Consider the following 20,629-nt stretch of genomic DNA (forward strand, 5'->3'; position numbering starts at 1 on the left):
TTTTAGGAATTTCAATAATTCATATTTTATATTGAATTCGTAGGTTTCGAATTTTATGAAAATAGAAATTGGAACTGGTTGACATGTATTTTTTATGAGTATTATTAAAATGCGCGTCTTGTAACGAATCGTACTTATTATGTGGTCTATAATATACTATTTCTGATAGATTGATTTTTTCATTATAGATTCACATTTTAACTTAGTTTCTATTTAAATTTTGGTTATATTCTTGAAGGATTTAAATAACAAGTTAGAGTAGTTAAAAGTAGACGACCTCCTCAAAGTTTTGTTAATTATATGGGACCTAATTTTGACATTTCCCCTATGGACGGTACATCCTGCAACATCTTTTGACATATATTTGTTACTTGTATATAAAATATAGAAGTGCGGAACTGAGTTTTTTTTCGAATTTTCCAATGGTTTTAAAATTTTGGATGAACGTACTTAACGTTCTTCGACTTCAAATTTATATATACTTGACACACATTCTGTACGTCGCACAGTGGGTTATAGTAGCATGTTTTCTTGGATGAAATCAGGGAAGCTATGTTAGGATAATTTTTCTTTATTTTTCAGTTAATACCATTAAAATAAGTTAAAAAAAATGTGTTCTAAGTATATTTGAGTATAATTTTATTAAGTAATCCCAAATATCAGTGTAGGTATATAGTGCAAGGAGTACAATATGAGAACTTAAACATTGAATTTTATACATCTTAAAGTTAATCATCCACATCATCATCATCCGCAACATCAGCAACATCTGATAACTGCTCAATATGTAAAAGAGCATTTTACACAATTTCGGGTCCGTGAATAAAAAATGTTGCAAAGTGGTAGGCATATTATACCAAGGATACGTTTCAACAAAAAGTCGCATGTGCATATATTTGAAAATTTTCAATATTAATTTCATGGCCACTGGATACAGCAATAACCAACACGTGAATTTTTTATTAAATTAACATCCACCATAGTATGGAGGGTATATTAGTTTTGTTTTTCCGTTTGTAACGCATCGAAATAATCATTTCCGACCCTATAAAGTATATATATATATATATATATTCTTGATCAGCGTAAAATTCCATGACGATTTAAGCATGTCCGTCTGTCTGTTGTAATCACTGTAGCGTCTAAACGAATTGAGATAGAACGCCAAAATTTTGCCTAGAGTCGTCTTTTGTCTGCAGGCAGGTCAAGTTCGAAGATGGGCTATATCGGTCCACGTTTAGGCATACCTCCCCTATAAGGGTACCCCCAAATTTTCAGTATTTTGGGGTTCTTGAGCGCGTTTTTCAACCAAAGTACATTGAGTTCTTATTGGGTAGTAAATCTCTCCACTAAAAATTATAAATATGGGTCCATATTTTTGGATAGCCCCCATGTAAAGGTACCCCTAATTTTGCGGTATTTTGGGGGATTTGATCGCATATTTCGACCAAATTCGCTGAAATTGGGTACTTTGAGTTCTTATTGCGTAGCAAATCTCTCCACAAAAAATTATAAGTATAGGTCATTTTTTTCGGATAGCCCCCATATAAGGGTACCCCCTATTTTCGATATTTTGGGGTTCTTGAGCGCGTTTTACAATCGAATTTGCTGCAATTTGGTATTGGTATAATCTCCCTACCAAAATTTTTGAGTTTGGTTCTAAGACTCTGTTGTAATTATTTCACCAGCGGAGGATAGCGAGATAAAAAATTAGAACGTAAGGTTCGACAAGGCACTATAGCCGCATTTAGATCTAGTCTGTGTGTGGAGGTTCCAGAAGGTGTGGACCGATTTTCCCCATCTTCGAATTTGAACTAAGTTTGGAGAAATAATAAGATGTGAAGAGTTTGGATGAGATCTAAATTTTCTAAAACGGATTTGGTCAAAAGACAAAAGGGGTCTGGAACCACATTCAGGCACATTTTCACCGTGTTAAAGTGTATACACCCTCATTAGCCATAATGCTGAGGGTATAATTATCCATTATAAATAAATTTTAAATAAATTTCTGAAATTTGTATTAAGGTATACATAATCCGTTTTTAGAAATGTTGGTATAGGTCCACTTTTTGGTATGTTCCCTATATTTTCATTTCTAGTACCTGTTAGTATATCTATGGTGGAGGGTATCCAAAGTTCGGCCCGGCCGAACTTAACGCTTTTTCACTTGTTGTTATTTCGGCAGATTTTTTCTAGCGTTCTGGTGCGTTTTTTGATTTCTACAGCTAAAAATGTCATCTTGTCATTCATTGTTTGAGCGCTTGAATTCAGCATAAGCTTCGACGATTATAAAAAAACGTTCGAACTGGTATCTATAAAAAATGCTAATAAAAGAACCCTTTCAAATATCCATTTTACCCGATTACCTGAAACTGCACAACACAATCACTAATTGTCAAAACAAAGAATATTATTAAAATAAACAAAAACAAAATATTATTGTAAGAAAAATATTATTAAAAGAAACAAAAATAACAACAATAATATACGGAAAAGAAGAGCACAAATAATTTGAAAAAATAACATGAAAAACAAGAAAACACAACACACAACAACAGCACCAGTCGCAAAATAACCTGAACTTCATAGTTCCATTGGAAAATGTTTAACTTTTACAATACTTTTTAAAATAAATAAAATTTTCAACGGAAACGTTTTCAATTTTCATCCTTTTTTGGCACAAACATTTCTATGAAGTTTGAGTTTGAAGTTTCACTACAAAAACACCAGACCACTTTTGACATTTATTTTAATGATAAGTGATGTAGAATTGTATATACTGTGACCGTGTGCAAAAAAATTTAACGATACTTAACATTTTTTTTTTAATTATTCCAAGAAAACAGGCTATTCTAACCCTCTGTGCGTCTGAAAAATCATTAATTGCTGCAAAATATCTATTAGGGTGGGCTTTGAATATGTGTAATCCTCAATGCAAAATATTCTGGCATTATTTTTCACTCTCATGATTTTCAGTAATACGGAAATTTTTAATACGGATATTATTTTATATTTTTCAGTTAAGCGACTTACAGTAAAGCGGAGTCGACTGTATCCCAAAATTGTGGTGAATATCACTTAACGTCACACACATTCCACACACTTTATATGGAGAATGCAAAGAAAAGCATCGAAACAAAAATTGTTATTGGGGGATGTATATCCTAGGAAGCAGATAATTTGGTTCAAGTGTAAGTGTCACAGGTATTTTCTAGCCAGAACAGTCTAAAAGTAAATGCATTTCCACGGAAACTCTATAGAGACAAACGTTCTCAAATAAAGTTCTCCCATAATAAAGTAAATATGATCCTTCTGATCGGTTTAATGGATCGTATCTTTGATCGATATATCCAATTTTAAATTAACGTATTCGTCTTGGAATTTGATGGGTATAGTTTTCTTTTCACAAATCGTTTTTAAATCCTTGTATTTAGCGGATTATATTTTTAAAATTCCATTATATAACTGACTGGGTCCTTCAGAAATGATTTTAGATTTTCGTCCGGATTGAGGTTAACATTATATTAATGAAATACACACACACCTAAAAATTAATTTAAAAATATCTACATAATCTAAACACCATGATGAATCAAAATCAAACAAGTCCGTGTAGCGGTTTGGAAATCACAGCGACAACAAAACAGAGAAAAAGTCTTGATTTAGATTAGTCGAGTTTACTTGCGGCAATTCTTATCGTTCTCTTTTGAACTTGCTTCATGCGTCTATACAAGGCAATTCGGTTTCAAAAAAAAAAAAAAAAAAACAAATTATTTGTTTTTGGTTCGAAAAAATAATGTCATCATATTTATTTTTTGAATTTTATACAAGAAATTTCAGAAAAAAATGTTGGGGTTATTCTGCTATTTTAGCCGAATTTGGCCGAAAAATTTACATATATAATATTAAGTCACTTTTTGTGTATAAGTATACTCCTTCCGGATTATATCATGACCCTTCCGATAAATCTTGGGGTTCTATAAATAGAAATAAATCTTAAAATAAAATAATATTATGAAATATACCTTTTAAATTGCGTCTAAATCACGTAATTCTCAAAATCATTTGATGCGCATGCGGTTTCCAGGAAGTACTGAAGTTTATCTTCCAATCCATATATATTTTGCGAAATTTCATTTGACGGCTAAGATGTGCCACATGTTGCATTGAATGACCTAAAAAATCGTAAAACGCGAATAATTTCCGAAAACTCCATATGCCATTAACGCGCATCCGATTTCGGTGTGCACCCTAAAAAAATACATCGATCTATATCGATTTCAGTGTGGTCCATTAAGAACCATGGATGTGCCAGCTCACACTATTTTTGAGATAAGTTGGGTACATCTCTCTTTCGGCTGAAGTTTTTAAAGTTCTCTTTTCGAAAAAGATCAAAATCCGTATGAGGTCATTTATTGAAGCGGAAATGATCCACAGAAAACGCAAACAAATCCGCGATATTTTCAAAAACTTTTTTTTGCAAATTTCGGGTTTTTGGAAAGCCAGTTCCCGCCGTTCTAGTAGATGGATTTTCACGAAGAAGATTTTATATAATCCGAAACGTAAAAAACCTTATTGATCGCGGGTATCCATATCATTCAGTTAACAGATCTAAAAATTTGGCCCTTAAAATAGGTTTTTTAGAAATTTGATCGCACAAAATTTTCACCATCGGATGAGTATTACTCTGAAGCTGTGCATACTACATACACAAAATACATATTAAATTACGCAGACTCGCGACTACAATAATTTTATAATCGATTTTTAGAAATTCCTGTTTGCGTATTAATGCTAGAAGTAAAATTAAAAAAAACCAGTAAGGAAAGTAGTAAAGTCGGACGGGGCCGACTATATGATACCCTTCACCACTATGGGTATATTAAACAGGACTATTAACATGTAATTGGATGAAAAAAAGTAATATTTATCTAAATGTGAATCTACCTAGATCTATCCATAAAGTATGTTAATCGACTTCAAACAAATATAAATAAGTCCGTTGGGCTATGTCTGTACTTCTAGAAAACGCAACTACGTAATTGTATGCTCAATTTTGTGCGTTGTGCACAATTTGATGTCAATCTGACTAACATGAGGAGTCTGATGCCCAATTTACTTGAAATCGGTCGAAAATATATAGGGAAGCTCTATCCAAATATTAAGCGATTTCAAACAAACTTGTCACAGGTTAGGTTATACTAATTTCAGAACGTTTTGTTTCTATTGGTTCCTTAGTACGTCAATTACTTAAAATCAATCTATAAGAAAAGGGAGCTATATCTAAATCTGGACCGATTTTCACGAAACTTGGCAGACATCATTCTAGGCTCAATTCAGTACGTTATGACAAATTTCGTGCAAATCGAAAGTTATGTAGGGACTTTGGGGCACCATTTACATGAAATCGTACGAAACTATATGTGGGAGCTATATCTAAATCTGGGCCGATTTTCTCGAAACTTGGTAGACGTCATTCTAGGCTCAATTCAGTGCGTTATGCCAAATTTCGTGCAAATCGAAAGTTATATAGGGACTTTGAGGCACCATTTACATGAAATCGGACGAAACTATATATGGGAGCTATATCTAAATCTGGACCGATTTTCTCCAAACTTGGCAGACATCACTCTAGGCTTAATTCAGTACGTTATGCCAAATTTCGTGCAAATCGAAAGATATATAGGGACTTTGGGGCACCATTTACATGAAATCGTACGAAACTATATATGGGAGCTATATCTAAATCTGGACCGATTTTCTCGAAACTTGGTAGACATCATTCCAGGCTCAATTCAGTACGTTATGCCAAATTTCGTGCAAATCGAAAGTTATATAGGGACTTTGAGGCACCATTTACATGAAATCGGACGAAACTATATATGGGAGCTATATCTAAATTTGGACCGATTTTCTCCAAACTTGGCAGACATCACTCTAGGCTTAATTCAGTACGTTATGCCAAATTTCGTGCAAATCGAAAGTTATATAGGGACTTTGAGGCACCATTTACATGAAATCGGACGAAACTATATATGGGAGCTATATCTAAATCTGGACCGATTTTCTCCAAACTTGGCAGACATCACTCTAGGCTTGATTCAGTACGTTATGCCAAATTTCGTGCAAATCAAAAGATATATACGGACTTTGGGGCACCATTTACATGAAATCGTACGAAACTATATATGGGAGCTAAATCTAAATCTGGACCGATTTTCTCCAAACTTGTTAGACATCATTCTAAGCTCAATTCAGTACGTTATGCCAAATTTCGCGCAAATCGAAAGATATATAGGGACTTTGGGGCACCTTTTACATGAAATCGGACGAAACTATATATGGGAGCTATATCTAAATCTGGACCGATTTTCTCCAAACTTGGCAGACATCACTCTAGGCTTAATTCAGTACGTTATACCAAATTTCGTGCAAATCAAAAGATATATAGGAACTTTGGGGCACCATATACATGAAATCGGACGAAACTATATATGGGAGCTATATCTAAATCTGGACCGATTTTCACGAAACTTGGCAGACATCATTCTAGACCTAAATGATTAAGCTGTACCAAATTTCGTGCAAATCGCAAGATATATAGGGGCCGTTTACATTAAATCGGTTAAATATATATATGGGAGCTATATCTAAATCTGAACCGATTTTTCCCAATTTCAATAGGGTTCGTCCTTGGGCCGAATAAGTGACCTATGCCAAATTTCATTCAATTCGGATCATAAATGCGACCTGTACTTTGTTTACAATTTAACATGGACAGACAGACAGACAGACAGACAGACGGACAGACGGACGGACGGACGGACATGCATAAATCGACTTAGAAAGTGATTCTATGCATATTCTCAAAAGGAACCATGTGTCTATCTCGTTTCCTTTTGCCTGTTACAAACATATGCACAAAGACATAATACCCTGTACCACAGTGTGGTGAAGGGTATAAAAACACTCAAAATCGAGCTTCAAAATGTCAGCATCATTTAAAGGTAGATGCAGTTAAAATTTTGAAAAATGATACATAAGGGGCGTAGTCCCCATTTTATTGGCTTCTAGATTTACTTTGACACGAAGACCGTGAAATGAGTAACTTAATCACAAATCGATAGAGGACATAAAAAACTGTTTCGCCTCAACCTGTTTTTACACAAATAAAGTTTGGAGGTCAATATCATGAATAATTTGCAACGACAGATCAATTAACCCAAAACTATTCACTTTTTTCATATACTTAAGTAATTCCCGAGTTATAAAGGGGTAAACCTCCGCTTCAGCTATGTTAAAAAATTGGCAATATTGCCCATATATATATATATATATATATTCGTTTTTGTGTAACTCAAGAACTACTGCACCAATTTTGACCAAACTTTATGTACATGATCTATGGGGTGTGAGGTGTGTTTCTGTTTCTGAAAGGTATATTCTCATATAACTTTGTCCTCTAAATTGAACGATTTTAGACATATTTTCCGCCCTATCATGCATTATCAAAATTGGTCTACGTTCGTGGGTTTTGAGATCATAGAAAAAACCACGGTAAGAATTGCTGAAATTTCTTTTTCTTGTGCTTTGTGGTTAACAACACATGTTAAAAAAATTATAGGTCCTACTTTTCGTATATTCCCTACATTATGATCCGGCCCTTATTCATGTCAGCACCCTATGGTGGATATTTTTGGAAAAGTTGCCTGAAAAGTTGTCGGCAATTTAGTATTTCTGGCCTCCTCTTGTTTCCACGATATCATTGTAAAATATTGTGAGCCTAGTTTCACGTATGTTCAATATTCCTAATATATATCCCATCCATTGTTTAGGGTGATTTTTGCTAAAAATTCATATGATGTAGTATAGTTCAAGGTGGGTTCATTTCAAACCTCCAAAGCATGAAATAATGTGGAGTATCATTATATGCGGACTATTCGGAAGCTTGGGCGAATATTGTTAGGGACATTCTCTACTCAATGATCATTCAAAATATAAAATTACAGCCAAATGCCGAATATTAATGGATACAGTAATATGGAGGATACCCGGATACTTGGGCCAATATTGATAGTTTTAAGTTGGGAAATTTTCAGCTCAATAAGTATTAAGTTAGAAGCAATTTTGTTGAAAAAGTGATAAAAAGCTTTAACCCTACGGTCAATAACCAAAAAAGTATACGTAGATCAATAACCGTGGTACATTTGTACCCATCCAAAGATAGCTCTGTAACTCATTAAAAAATTGGACTATCGTGAGGTTTTTTGTTTGAAATTAGTCTATACGGATCTGATCTAGATGTAGGAACTCAAAATTATATATACATTAAAATAATATATACTTAAATCCATGCTTCAATGATAATCTATCTAAAACAATCATAGTATATCCCTTATAGCTTTCGAATGGGTTAAGCTTTTTAGTTATTTTTTATTGGGATCTTATTTAGGTGTTCCTCAACCCCTCTGCAAATTTTTGTAGCCCTAGACGACATGAGACCATCAGGTCGACTCGTGGAAATCAGAAACTACCTTGGTTTTCCTTTGGTATACATGGACTAAAACAATTATTATTGCCAATTATTCACATTTTATGAGTTTAGAGATTGTGATTGGAGCATTTTTAACATTATTTAATAATTTAAAACGTTATTTAATGATAGTTTATATATGTACGCCAATTTAGGATTGCAATAAATCAGACTAATTCGATTATAGAAAAAGTTTCAGGCCCAATATGAAGAATAATTGGAAAATTACGGACAATAATCATTGTTTTTGCCCCTGTATACCAAGGGAAAACCAGGGTAGTTTCAGACTTCCACGAGTTGCCCTGATGTTCCCATGTTATCTAGGACCACGAAAATTTGCAGAGGGGTTGAGGAACACCTAAATAAGATCCCAATAAAAAATAACTAACAAAGCTTAACCCATTCGAAAGCTATAACGAATTTACTATGATTGTTTTAGATAGATTATCATTTAAGCATGGATTTAAATATATATTATTTTAATATATATACTTTTTGAGTTTCTACATCTAGATCAGATCCGTATAGACTAATTTAAAACAAAAAACATCACGATAGTCCAATTTTTTAATGAGTTACAGAGCTATCTTTGGATGGGTACAAATGTACCACGGTTATTGATATACGTAGGTAATAACTTTAAAAATTTTTAAAAATTATATATATGGAAAATATTTATATTTTTTTCTTCGATTATGTGATCTAAATATCTCCATTATTAAACATTTTACAGCATTTTTATTCAAAAAAAGGTATAAATGTACCCGGTTATTGACCGTAGGGTTAAAACGCCTAATATTGGAGTTACCGTTATATGGGTGGTACCCTAAAAAGTGTTCCAATATGGAACATTTTCAATACCAAATATCCTAGGAGAATTAGCAGTGTATGTGCAAATATATGTGGATATAAAAACAAATTTAAAAATCCGAACATTATACATCCATCAACAATATTGCTAAGGCAAGACAACGTTTGCCGGGTCAACTAATATATATATATATATATATATATAGATATATATTAATACAGTTTTAAAATTTGACAATAATCTGATTATATTCATTTACAATATTCCACAGGTTATAACGTCCGGAGTAGCCGATATATCATAAGGAAGCTACATGATTGGGACATAAAGTTATAATGATTTTCAATTGGATTTCGACAAATATAGAAAACATATGGGCACTTCCGCAAAAAGGTAAACCAAAGTCGAAGAATTTGTTTCTTTAACTGTGCTTAAATACGTAATGGAAAGGCAAAAAATATAAAGTAAGACCACATTTGTAATTTTTTCTTCTTTTTCTTAGCATAAATACTATTTTAATGACTAAAAATGCAGACACTGCAGAAATAAAAACTGCAAAATCAACAATGTCGCGTGAGTTACGTCGCGAGAGTGACCGAGAAAAATCTTTCGCAAAAAAAAGGATATGCTAAATTTTGAAAGTCCAATAATAATGCTTGGTATCTCTTATTCATGTGAAGAATATTAAAAGTTTAAAATTCACAGAGTTTTCGCATTATTAGTAGTGATATCTAAAGTCATGTATATATGAAGTCGCGTGAGTGGCGGCTCTTTTGTGGCTTTTATCTCAAAAATTAAATACTAGAGGATCTCAATTTTTTTACCACTGATAGTACTCCTAAATTTCTACAAAAAATTATTAAGGGAGAATTGTAAAAAATGTAATTGTTTTCAATTTACTTAAGATTTAAAATTTGATTTTGCCTCTGAAAGTCCTGTAAGTGGCTGCGGAAGTGCCCATATTGAATTGAATCGTTTTATTTTACAAATGCACTACATTGCCATCATAAATGCAAACGGGCGTAACTACACTTTTACTAATTTTACAGGAGAAGCAAAAAAACGTTAAACAATCTATAAAAATGGAGCATTTCTCGAAATTGTTTGTTTTGATTTTTGAAGATTATATGTCAGTTACGTCCTTTTGACTTGATATTTTCAGAAATAAAAGGACGTAACTGCAACAAAATTGTAGTACAACAAAGTGACTAATAATTATCCGATTGAGACTAAAAATTGTACAGCGTACCAAATTGAGTCCAGAGTGACGTGTGTTAAGTTTTGTTGAAATCGGTTCAATATCTAACATTCCAGACGTAACATTAATATAAGTTCAGAATTTCTATCTTCAATATTCCGAACTTTAGTTTTTCACAGGAGTGTAGTTACGTCCGTTTGCATTGATAAAACATGCTATTGTAGTTACGTCCGTTTGAATTTCTTTAATTAGGTCGCTGTTTTTGACGTTAGATGTCTAAATTTTTGTGTGAACGTGTAGTTTGATTAGACGAACAATAATCAAACAAAAAGTCAATTTAGAATTAATGATGACGATATATATTCTCAGATCCCCATAGACTACTTTATAAAAAATCCGCATGATAGTCCCATTTCTAAATGAATTACAACGCAATATTTGAATGGGTACAAATGTACCCGGTTATTGATCTACGTATACTTTTTTGATTATTGACCGTTGGGCTAGACATTGCATTGCTTAGAAATCTTTTCTTAGCAATTACTCCTATTTTAAACACAGACTAAAAAATGTAATAACAAAAAAAAAAAAAACAATAAGGTTTTGATTTAAATATTATATATTTTTTCCTTTTTAAGATGAATTTTCTTAATTTCTAATTAATATATCACATTTTAGTTAAAGCTTTTTTGTGTTGTAAAATATTTAGAATATTTTGCAAAATTTTTCCAATGGAAGACATGGTGAGTTTGATGCGTTCACGTTGTAGACAGACTTTATTCTTAGGCTTGGGCCCAACGATCTTGCATGCAGGATAACTGCTCAAAGGCACTGTTGGTAGTCCAAAAGAAGGTACCTTGTTCGGTGCGACTAAAGTGAACTGGTACTGAGGTGGCGGATGTGTAGACGAATTCTTCCTCTTCGCTGCATAGTTTCGCAGAGAGTTGTTCATTGATGTCATTTTCAAATGATTCCACGGATGCACAATCCGTTTCTAGACTGGAATTGCGGCTATTTTCCCATGATTCAAGAGATTCCATTGAGTCAGCAGTAACTTTTGTGGATTTGTGGTGTTTGAAGATTTGTTTCAACAGCTTCTTCACGCTGTAGCTGGTGGTTTTCTTGTTGGAGGTGACGGTGATATCCATTTTGTTGTATTGTTGAGTTTGGGTAATTTCTACGCACATTTTGAATGTTTTGTGGAAGGATGTGTAATGTTTGAATGCTCAAAAGAGTATGATGTTGAATCATTGAGAGTGTCTGGTATTTATACTCTGCCAGGAAAATCCTACAGGCAGCAGGTATTTGGAAAAATACCAACACTTGTAGACAATAGTCTGTGTAAAATTGTTAGTCCAGAGGTTTTCCTTCTGAGCGTGGGAATGCTCGAGGAAAACTGAAATTTTCAAATGGGTAATACTAAATACATCTGCTCTATGAAATTATAGAATTTGTTGTTGCTTTCTTATGGCGATAACGATATTCTGGGACAGACAAATTCCTTTAGAATGAAATAAAATTCACTTGGTTTCGAAATGTTTCCCACGCATGTACAGAGCATGCCAATGACAATAGATATTGTTTGTTTATGCGGATAAGGTGATGACTTCCCAGGGTTGTGGGTCACATGCTGTCACATTGGAAAGTGATAAATAGTTGGGTTTATATTAACCGTTGATGATTGTAACAAGTTGAGAGGATTTTTATTTGATAATGTTTGGGTATAGAATTGGTGTGAAGATATAATGCGTGCTTAGCATGAGCCTAACATGAGGATATGGAATGAGGACCAACACGTTCCTAGCAAAGATATTCGTAATAACGAGGGAATAAAATACCCCTTTATAGAATCGTTTTAAATTTATTGAAGTACTGTTGTAGCCACACCAGACCAATAAATAATTACAGTATTTCATATTTTGAGAAGCCTGTATAAAATTACCAACAAGTAGCCACGACCATAACTACACTCTTGATCCATCCAGCAGTGCATTAATGGAATATGGTTATTAATAAATTAAAAATATTTTTAAGGATTATTCGTGTTTAAGTTCAATTATTAACCCCACACAGTGTTGCAGAATACAAGTTAGATTAAGGGCACTTCTGAGAATATACATACAACACTTTTAGATTTCAATTGTGATACAATTTTGACGTGATTTTCACATATCCCAATAAGTATAGATTTTTATGTAGCCCCAATATATAATATCGACCGATGTCATGAAAACGGTGCACGAGAGGTCCTATGTTCAATTTTTTCTCTGATTTAATGTACCGATTAATTTTCAATTTAGCACATATTGATCCACTATTTATTATGGATTACAATTTGTTTTAAAGAACAGCTGTGTATGCCCAAGGTGGTGTAGAGCCAGCACCGTTCATATAGTCGGCACCGTTCTGTATTGGTCCTTCTTTACTGGCTTATCTCGTATGTAAGTAAGTTTTCAGTATAGCCCCCAATAATAAATATAAGCTTATTTATTTGAAAAATGTCATATTTTAAGTTATTTTTTCATGTCAAAAAGATCCAGCATTTAATAAGCGTGTTTATTTCAATTTTCAAGAATGATTCTTGAATTTGTTATAGATAGTTTTTTTAGAAATAAATCTTCGAATTTCTTTCAGAAATGTAAAATATCGAAAGCCCACTATTCAGTTTTTTTTACAGTTCTGAAAGAAAAATTTTCGAAAATCGAATAAGTCGTATAAAACTTTCGAGTCCACTTTAAACTTACCTATTGAGGATCCAATATTCATTTAATTCATCCACCAACGAAGCCATTAGGCTTTTCTTCACACATTTAACATACGACTTATTTAATCAGTTTTAAATGATATAAAATTAAAGTTCTTTATTATCCTATTTATTAATACCCTTCTTTGATCGATTTATCCCATTTTAAATTTAAATAATCGTGTTGGCATTTGATGGGTATAGTTTTCTTGTCACAAATCGTTTTTTTTTAATCCTTGTATTTAGCGGAAGATATTTTTAAAATTCCATTATATAACTGACTCGGTCCTTTAAAAATGATTTCAATGTTTCGTCTGGATCTTGGAATTGTATTGAGATTAATAGTTATTGTTTCAGATTTATCAAAATAGACATATTCATGAGTTATATTAGGCATATTTTTCGAATATTGCAGATCACAATTTTGTAATGGAATTTTGCATTGAATTGGAAAACATTGCGAATGACATCCAGTCCTTTAAATCGATGTTAGATAAATCAATACAATTATATTTCTTGAATTTGAGATTATAGTGTACCATTCACATAAGCCCAAATGATATCTCGAAAAGATGATTCACTGGTACTATGTATAAGTAAAATAAAAAACAATAAGTAAAAAATTAGAATTTTTCAGGAAAATATGTAAACGTTGTAATCGTGGCATTGTTCTTGTGTTGTCCTGCACAACTATCGCAATAAAGATGAAGTGTTGAATGGGGTTTTCTCACAGCGATTAGTTAAAGATGTTGAAAACTAGATGTACAAATTTCATTACACCCTGGTTTATCATCCTCACCCCATAGAAAACGAATGGCATTTCTCGTACCATTTGCATAAAAACATTCATTATAAAATGAAAACTTTTTTGAATAAAACGAGAACAGACCACTTTTCTCGTACTGCAAGAATCTACTATTTTTTACTACGATAACAAATTTTCCTTTATGATATCGAAAAAAATAGTGAAACTATTGGATTCTTGCAGTACGGAAACCGACCAAAGGTCACACTTTTTCCATGCGAAGTACTTAAAACTTTTGCAAAACAGACCAACATGATATTTTCTCTAATTGTGATTTTCGAAAAAAAACTTTCTCAAAACAACTGTTGTTGGGACTCCATAATATAAAAAATTAAATTTTTATGTAACATTTGATCAGGCATTAAATAATAAAACAATAAAATTTTTCGTTTAAAATATTATTATATTTCGTGTTTTTGATTTTCTTAATTTCTATTTAAAATATCACATTTTAAGTAAAGCTTTTTAAGTATTTTGTAGTTGTAAAATATTTAGAATATTTTACGATGTTTTTCCAATGGAAGACATGGATTGATGAGTTCTCGTTTTAGAGAGACTTAGGCTTGGGCCCAGCGATCTTGCATGCAGGATAACTGATCAAAGGCACTGTTGGTAGTCCAAAAGAAGGTACCTTGTTCGGTGCGAATGAAGTGAACTGGTACTGAGGAGGCGGATGTGTAGTCGAATTCTTCCTCTTCGTTGCATAATTTTGCTGAGAGTTGTTCATTGATGTCATTTTCAAAAGATTCCATGGAGGCACAATCCGATTCTAAACTGGAATTGCGGCTATTTTCCAATGATTCAAGAGATTCCATAGAGTCAGCAGCAACTTTTGTGGATTTTTGTTGTTTGAAGATTTGTTTCAACAGCTTCTTCACGCTGTAAGATTTCTTGTTGGAGGTGACGGTGATATCCATTTTCTTGTATTGTTGAGTTTGGGTAATTTCTACGCACATTTTGAATGTTTTGTGGAAGGATGTGTAATGTTTGAATGCTCAAAAGAGTATGATGTTGAATCCTTGCGAGTCTCTGGTATTTATACTCTGCCAGGAAAATCCTTCAGACAGCAGGTATTTGTAAAAATACCAACACTTGTGGATAATAGTAAGTGTCTGTCTGTCCAAAAGATTTTTAGTTTTCCTTCTGATCGTGGGAATGTCTGAGAAATTTTCAAATAGAAAACAGTAAAAGACATCTGTTCAATGCAGTTGTAGGTTTAGTTGTTGTTTCCTTCAAAGACGAAAGGATATTCTGGGACAGACAAATTCCTTTGGAATGAAATAAAATTCACTTGGTTTCGAAATGTTTCCCACGACAGTACAGAGGCTTGTCAATGGTTATAGATATTGTTTTTTCTATGCGGATAAGATGGGAAACCTGCTGTCAATTATTTGGTTTATTTAAACCTTTGATGATGATTTTAACAAGTTGAAAGGGATTTTTATTTGATAATGTTTAACGATAGAATTGGAGTGGGGATCTAAATCGTGCTTAGCATGAGCCTAACATAAGGATACGGAAAGTGAGCCAACACATTCTTAGCACAAGACAAATTAATGACACGATATTTCTATATGTTGAAATTAAAAGCAGTAAAGTAAAAAATCACACAATGTTTTATTTATGTTACCACTTCAAATTCGATGTGTTCTCATAAAAACCGTTATTTATAAAAAATTGCATACAATAATTTTCTATTTTCACACATAACCTCTTAAGTGTAGTATATATAAGTGTTCTGTATTAAAATGCTTTTAAAAATATTTCCAACGAATCGAGGGCTGATCAAAAAATGTTTACCACAGAAAATTTTTTAATTACGTGACTACCACTGTATATATATATATATATATATATGTAACGAATGATATATAGGGACTTTGGTACGCCATTAACAAAAAATATATATGGAAGCTATATATAAATCTGAACCGACTTTCAGCAAACTTAACGCACACCATTCTAGACTTAATTCAGTACGCTGTGTCAAATTTCATGCCAATAAGAAAGGGATATAGGAGCTATGGTACACTATTTACATAAAATATATATATCAATAATTTATCTTCAATTATGGCTAGAAATACCTCAAGAATGATTTACTTAAAATTTGATCCAAATATCTCCGTTATTGAAAATTTTACAGCATTTTTTTCCAAAAAGTACAATTGTACCCGGTTATTGATGGCAGAATTAAAAGCTTAGATATGATCTGTGTAATTATTAAATACGAAGTCTCGATTTCGACACACGCTTCTGTGTGTGAAACGCCGGTATGGAATCAGATTCCATTCCATTCATTGGAATCTTTTGAAAATGCCATCCATGAATGTTTCTTGTCAGAGGAGCAGCAGGAAGCTTATGTTCCTGTTCACTTTGTACGCACCGAACAGGGCAAATTGTTTTGGACTTCTGCTTCTTAAGTTGATTGTCAAATAACCTTAAGATAAACAGAACAGCTTTAAGGAACAAGAAATCACCAATTTGTGTATTCCATTGCAAAATGTAAAATGTAGTATTTAAGAAAATCTCTTAAAAACTGTGGTATTAAAAAAAACTATAAGTATTGTTTTTTAATATAAAAAAATATGTTATGTAATAAAAATAATATGTTTTATCTCAATAAACTTATGAAAAGTTAACCCCGACATTTGTTAAAAACTATTGAGAATTCCATTCGTTTCAGAAATTTTTATAACGATTTGTTAGAGCCCCAATTGTTGATTATTCAATTCACTGCCTCCTAAAGGAAAAATGGTGTATGTTTGAAGAATATATTTTTGAAAGGTGGACAAGTGGATTTTTTTTAACAACAATAATATCTGTTGATCTTCATTGCTTCCAAGATGAGGGTATATTAATATTGTCAACCTGAATGTATCGCCTAGAAATATTCGTCTGTGACCCCATATGTCTCGAGAGGTTGCTTTGAAAATTTCCATCTACTCCCGGAATGTTTGGTATTGAAACTGGATATACCGGTCCACATTTTGCAAATTCGTAGCGAAGTGGCTGTAATTGAGCATTTCATTAAAATAACCGACAGGATAGGTCTATATAAAGGTCCAGTTTTTACATTTTGAACGTTATAGCCCTGTTTTCCAACCATAATGGATGACGTTCATAATTTTGGTTTTGTCAATGTTAAAGTTTTCTCTTAAATATTTTGAGATGCTACCTTCTTTACCTTTGCATTTGTCAATTGAATTGACTGAATTCCAGACTGATGGCTACCACCCTCTAAACCCTACCACCAATAAAACCCATACTAAATGAATGTAATAATATAAAACAACAATAAGTTTTTGATTTAAATATTTTATATTTCTCATTTTTTAAGATTAATTTTTTTTAATTTCTAATTAAAATATCACATAATAGTTAAAGCTTTTTTAAATGTGTTGTAAAATATTTAGAATATTTTGCAAAGTTTATCAAATGGAAGACATGGATTGATATGTTCTCGTTGTAGACAGACTTAGGCTTGGGCCCAACGATCTTGCATGCAGGAAAGCTGTTCAATGGTACTGTTGGTAGTCCAAAAGAAAGTACCTTGTTCAGTGCGAATGAAGTGAACTGGTACTGAGGTGGCGGATGTGTAGTCGAATTCCTCCTCTTCGCTGCATAATTTGGCGGAGAGTTGTTCATTGATGTCATTTTCAAATGATTCCATGGATGCACATTCCGATTCTAGACTGGAATTGCGGCTATTTTCCAATGATTCAAGAGATTCCATAAAGTCAGCAGCAACATTTTTGGTTTTGTGTTGTTTGAAGATTTGTTTCAACAGCTTCTTCACGCTGTACGATTTCTTGTTGGAGGTGACGGTGATATCCATTTTGTTGTATTGTTGAGTTTGTGTAATTTCTACGCACATTTTGAATGTTTTGTGGAAGGATGTGTAATGTTTGAATGCTCAAAAGAGTATGATGTTGAATCCTTGAGAGTCGTTGGTATTTATACTCTGCCAGGAAAATCCTTCAGGCAGCAGGTATTTGTAAAAATACCAACACTTGTGGGTAATAGTCTATGTCTGTCTGTCCAAAAGATTTTCAGTTTTCCTTCTGATCGTGGGAATGTCTGAGAAAATTTTAAATTTTCAAATTGAAAACAGCAAAAGGCATCTGTTCAATGGAATTGTAGATTTAAGATTTTGTTTTTGTTTCCTCCAAAGACAAAAGGATATTATGGGACAGACAAATTCCTGTAGAAATAAATAAAATTCAATTGGTTTCGAAATGTTTCCCACGCCGGTACAGAGGCATGCCAACGATTTTAGATATTGTTTTTTCTATGGGTATAAGGTGATTGTCTTCGAGGGTTGTGGGAAACCTGCTGTCACATTGAATTGAAATAAATATTTTGGTCTTTAACCGTTGATGGTGATTTTAACAGGATGAGAGGAGTTTTTATTGGATACTGTTTAATGATAGAACTGATATGAGGATAGAATGCGTGCTTAGCATGAGACTAACAAGAGGATGCGGAAAGTGAGACCACACGTTCTAAACCCAACACTTATTAATAACACGATCTTTCTGTAAAAATGGTTTTGAAGGAAAAGTAACACTGAAATTACTCTCAATGTTTCTTACTTTTTTACTACTTTTACACATGTATTCATCTAAAAAGATACAAAAGGGGAATAGATTTAAAACATTGAGAAGAAAATAATTTATAATTTAAATACGATTCCTACCTTCAATTTCTAAGGGCTAAGGTTTACTTTGAATCCATAATTAAGTTCTTCATTTTTATCAGACTCTCGGGTTTCTTATGATATCAATTATTTGTATAAATGTTTACATCATTCTATTGTCATGTGTGTCCTTCACATTTTGGTTTAAAATATTGGATTCCCCAGTCACATAACAAAATTGTTTTTACACAGAAATTGTTTTATGTACTGAGGCTTTGAATCTTATATAGTTCCAATGGGTTTCGAAAAATGTAGCAAACATATTAAATTTAATGGTTGTATTTTCCAAAGCACGTGTTTCAGGTGGTTATATTTTCTATCATGGGCTATTTGCTTTAATGATTTAACATCTATAGATGTTGCCTTTCAAACCTTGATTTTTGGAGTCAGTTGCTAGCTCATATCTAAATGAAATTTTAAATTTGTATCAATTTGAAGTTATCTAATAATAATATCTTTAACTTTGGATGTCACCTCGGTGATTTTGAATTTCAAATGGCCGGCATCACTCGACTGATCCAAATTTCATATCTGAGGTTCTTTTCTGGGAAATTATTTCAATACCTTACAACATATTCAGCATATTATACCTGGGGGTATAAACTAAGATCCGTAGATTTTAGTCTTCGATTTTCCAGTTCACACTTGATATTTGCTTAGCAAAAGTTATGATTAACATTGTTAGGAGATTAGATATGATCCGTGTTATTATTAAACACAAAGGCTCGAGTTCGACACGTGCTTCTACACCTAACGCACGTTTTGTAGCCTAACTAGACATTTCCTACCAAACTCGTCAATGCAACCAATTATTGTTGATGTTGATGTACAAGACTATTCCCATTTTCAAGCAATTACCAAGGCATAGGCCTACCACAAATTATAGCTACCTTAAAACACTAAAAAAAGAACACAAAAACATTATGCGTCAGTCGCGAATCAACAGCTGTTGATGCTAGACTTGTTTTAAGCGCTGGTCGTGAACTTGGTACAAACAACAGAATTTACAACAACTACGTTGCCTTTTTTCAACCATTTTGTTACGTTTGGAAAATACGATTTTTTTCCTTTTTTCGAAATTTAAATAATTTTGTATATAAATTTCGTTAATCCACCTACAAGATGGATGATGGCGAGTCACCTTCGCCACCAAGGCCTCCTCCCTTGCCAGGAGATAATATTAAAAGACAAGCAGAAGTTATAACAAACCAAAATAAGTCGCTCAAAAACAACAACGGTCTACCCATACAAACCGAAACAAACCGAACCGCAAAAAACAACAATGCAAATGAAGACTTGAATTTTAATCCTTCATATGTTAATAGTTTTCTTTATACTGAACGTCATCCCGGACCGTTCTTTGTGCTGATCAAATCGGAAAAACCAATTAGTACCAGAAGGAAAAATTGCGAGCTCCATCTTTATGCACTTCTTCAGAAAATCAACACACCTGATAATTATGTATGCAAAAATGTTGGCTATAACACCTTTCGGTTAACCTTCAACAATTACATGGCTGCTAACGAATTCTCGCAAAACGCAAGACTTAATGAAATTGGTCTTACTGCTCAAATTCCAGATAGATATGTTCAGAAATTTTACATAATTAAAAATGTTCCCACGTCCATTACGGAAAGCACAATAAAAGAGTCCATCCAAAATAACAACGATATGGATGTTATATCTATATACAGATTTAATAGGAAAAATGAACAGAATCAACAGATCCCAACGGAAACAATCAAAATTGGTATCAACCATGATGGTGTCCCAAAATCAATATTTATGTGCGGCACAAAAGTAATCCCAGAACTGTATGTTCCCCCTGTCAAACAATGCC

The 20,629-nt window shown here is 32.9% G+C and overlaps 2 protein-coding genes across 3 annotated transcripts in view; both read right to left on the minus strand.

Annotated features, from left to right (window-relative positions):
- LOC133324697 (enhancer of split m4 protein-like) overlaps positions 1–15,081 on the minus strand; it is a 38,503-nt gene extending 23,422 nt beyond the window's left edge. The window contains exon 1 of one of the 2 annotated variants that reach the window (XM_061533539.1): positions 14,760–15,081. In XM_061533539.1, the coding sequence (XP_061389523.1) occupies positions 14,760–15,046 (287 nt within the window). In that variant the 5' untranslated portion in view covers positions 15,047–15,081. Of the gene's footprint in view, positions 1–14,646 lie in introns of those variants that run through there. The other variant, XM_061533538.1, reaches the window with a different exon arrangement.
- Positions 15,082–17,568: 2,487 nt separating this feature from the next.
- Positions 17,569–18,007, minus strand: LOC133324701 (enhancer of split m4 protein-like). The gene has a single exon (XM_061533542.1). It carries the CDS (start codon positions 17,965–17,967, stop codon positions 17,569–17,571), a length of 399 nt encoding a protein of 132 aa, XP_061389526.1. The 5' UTR covers positions 17,968–18,007.
- Between the last annotated feature and the right edge of the window lie 2,622 nt (positions 18,008–20,629).

The sequence above is a fragment of the Musca vetustissima genome, unplaced genomic scaffold, assembly GCF_032173495.1.
Source record: "Musca vetustissima isolate MV318-11 ecotype Yass unplaced genomic scaffold, APGP_CSIRO_Mvet_v1 utg36638, whole genome shotgun sequence".
Classification (NCBI taxonomy): Eukaryota; Metazoa; Arthropoda; class Insecta; order Diptera; family Muscidae; genus Musca; species Musca vetustissima.

Coding starts and splice junctions, on each gene's coding strand:
- LOC133324701 (XM_061533542.1), bottom strand. CDS start 17,967: ATGTGCGTAGAAATTACACAAACTCAACAATACAACAAAATGGATATC.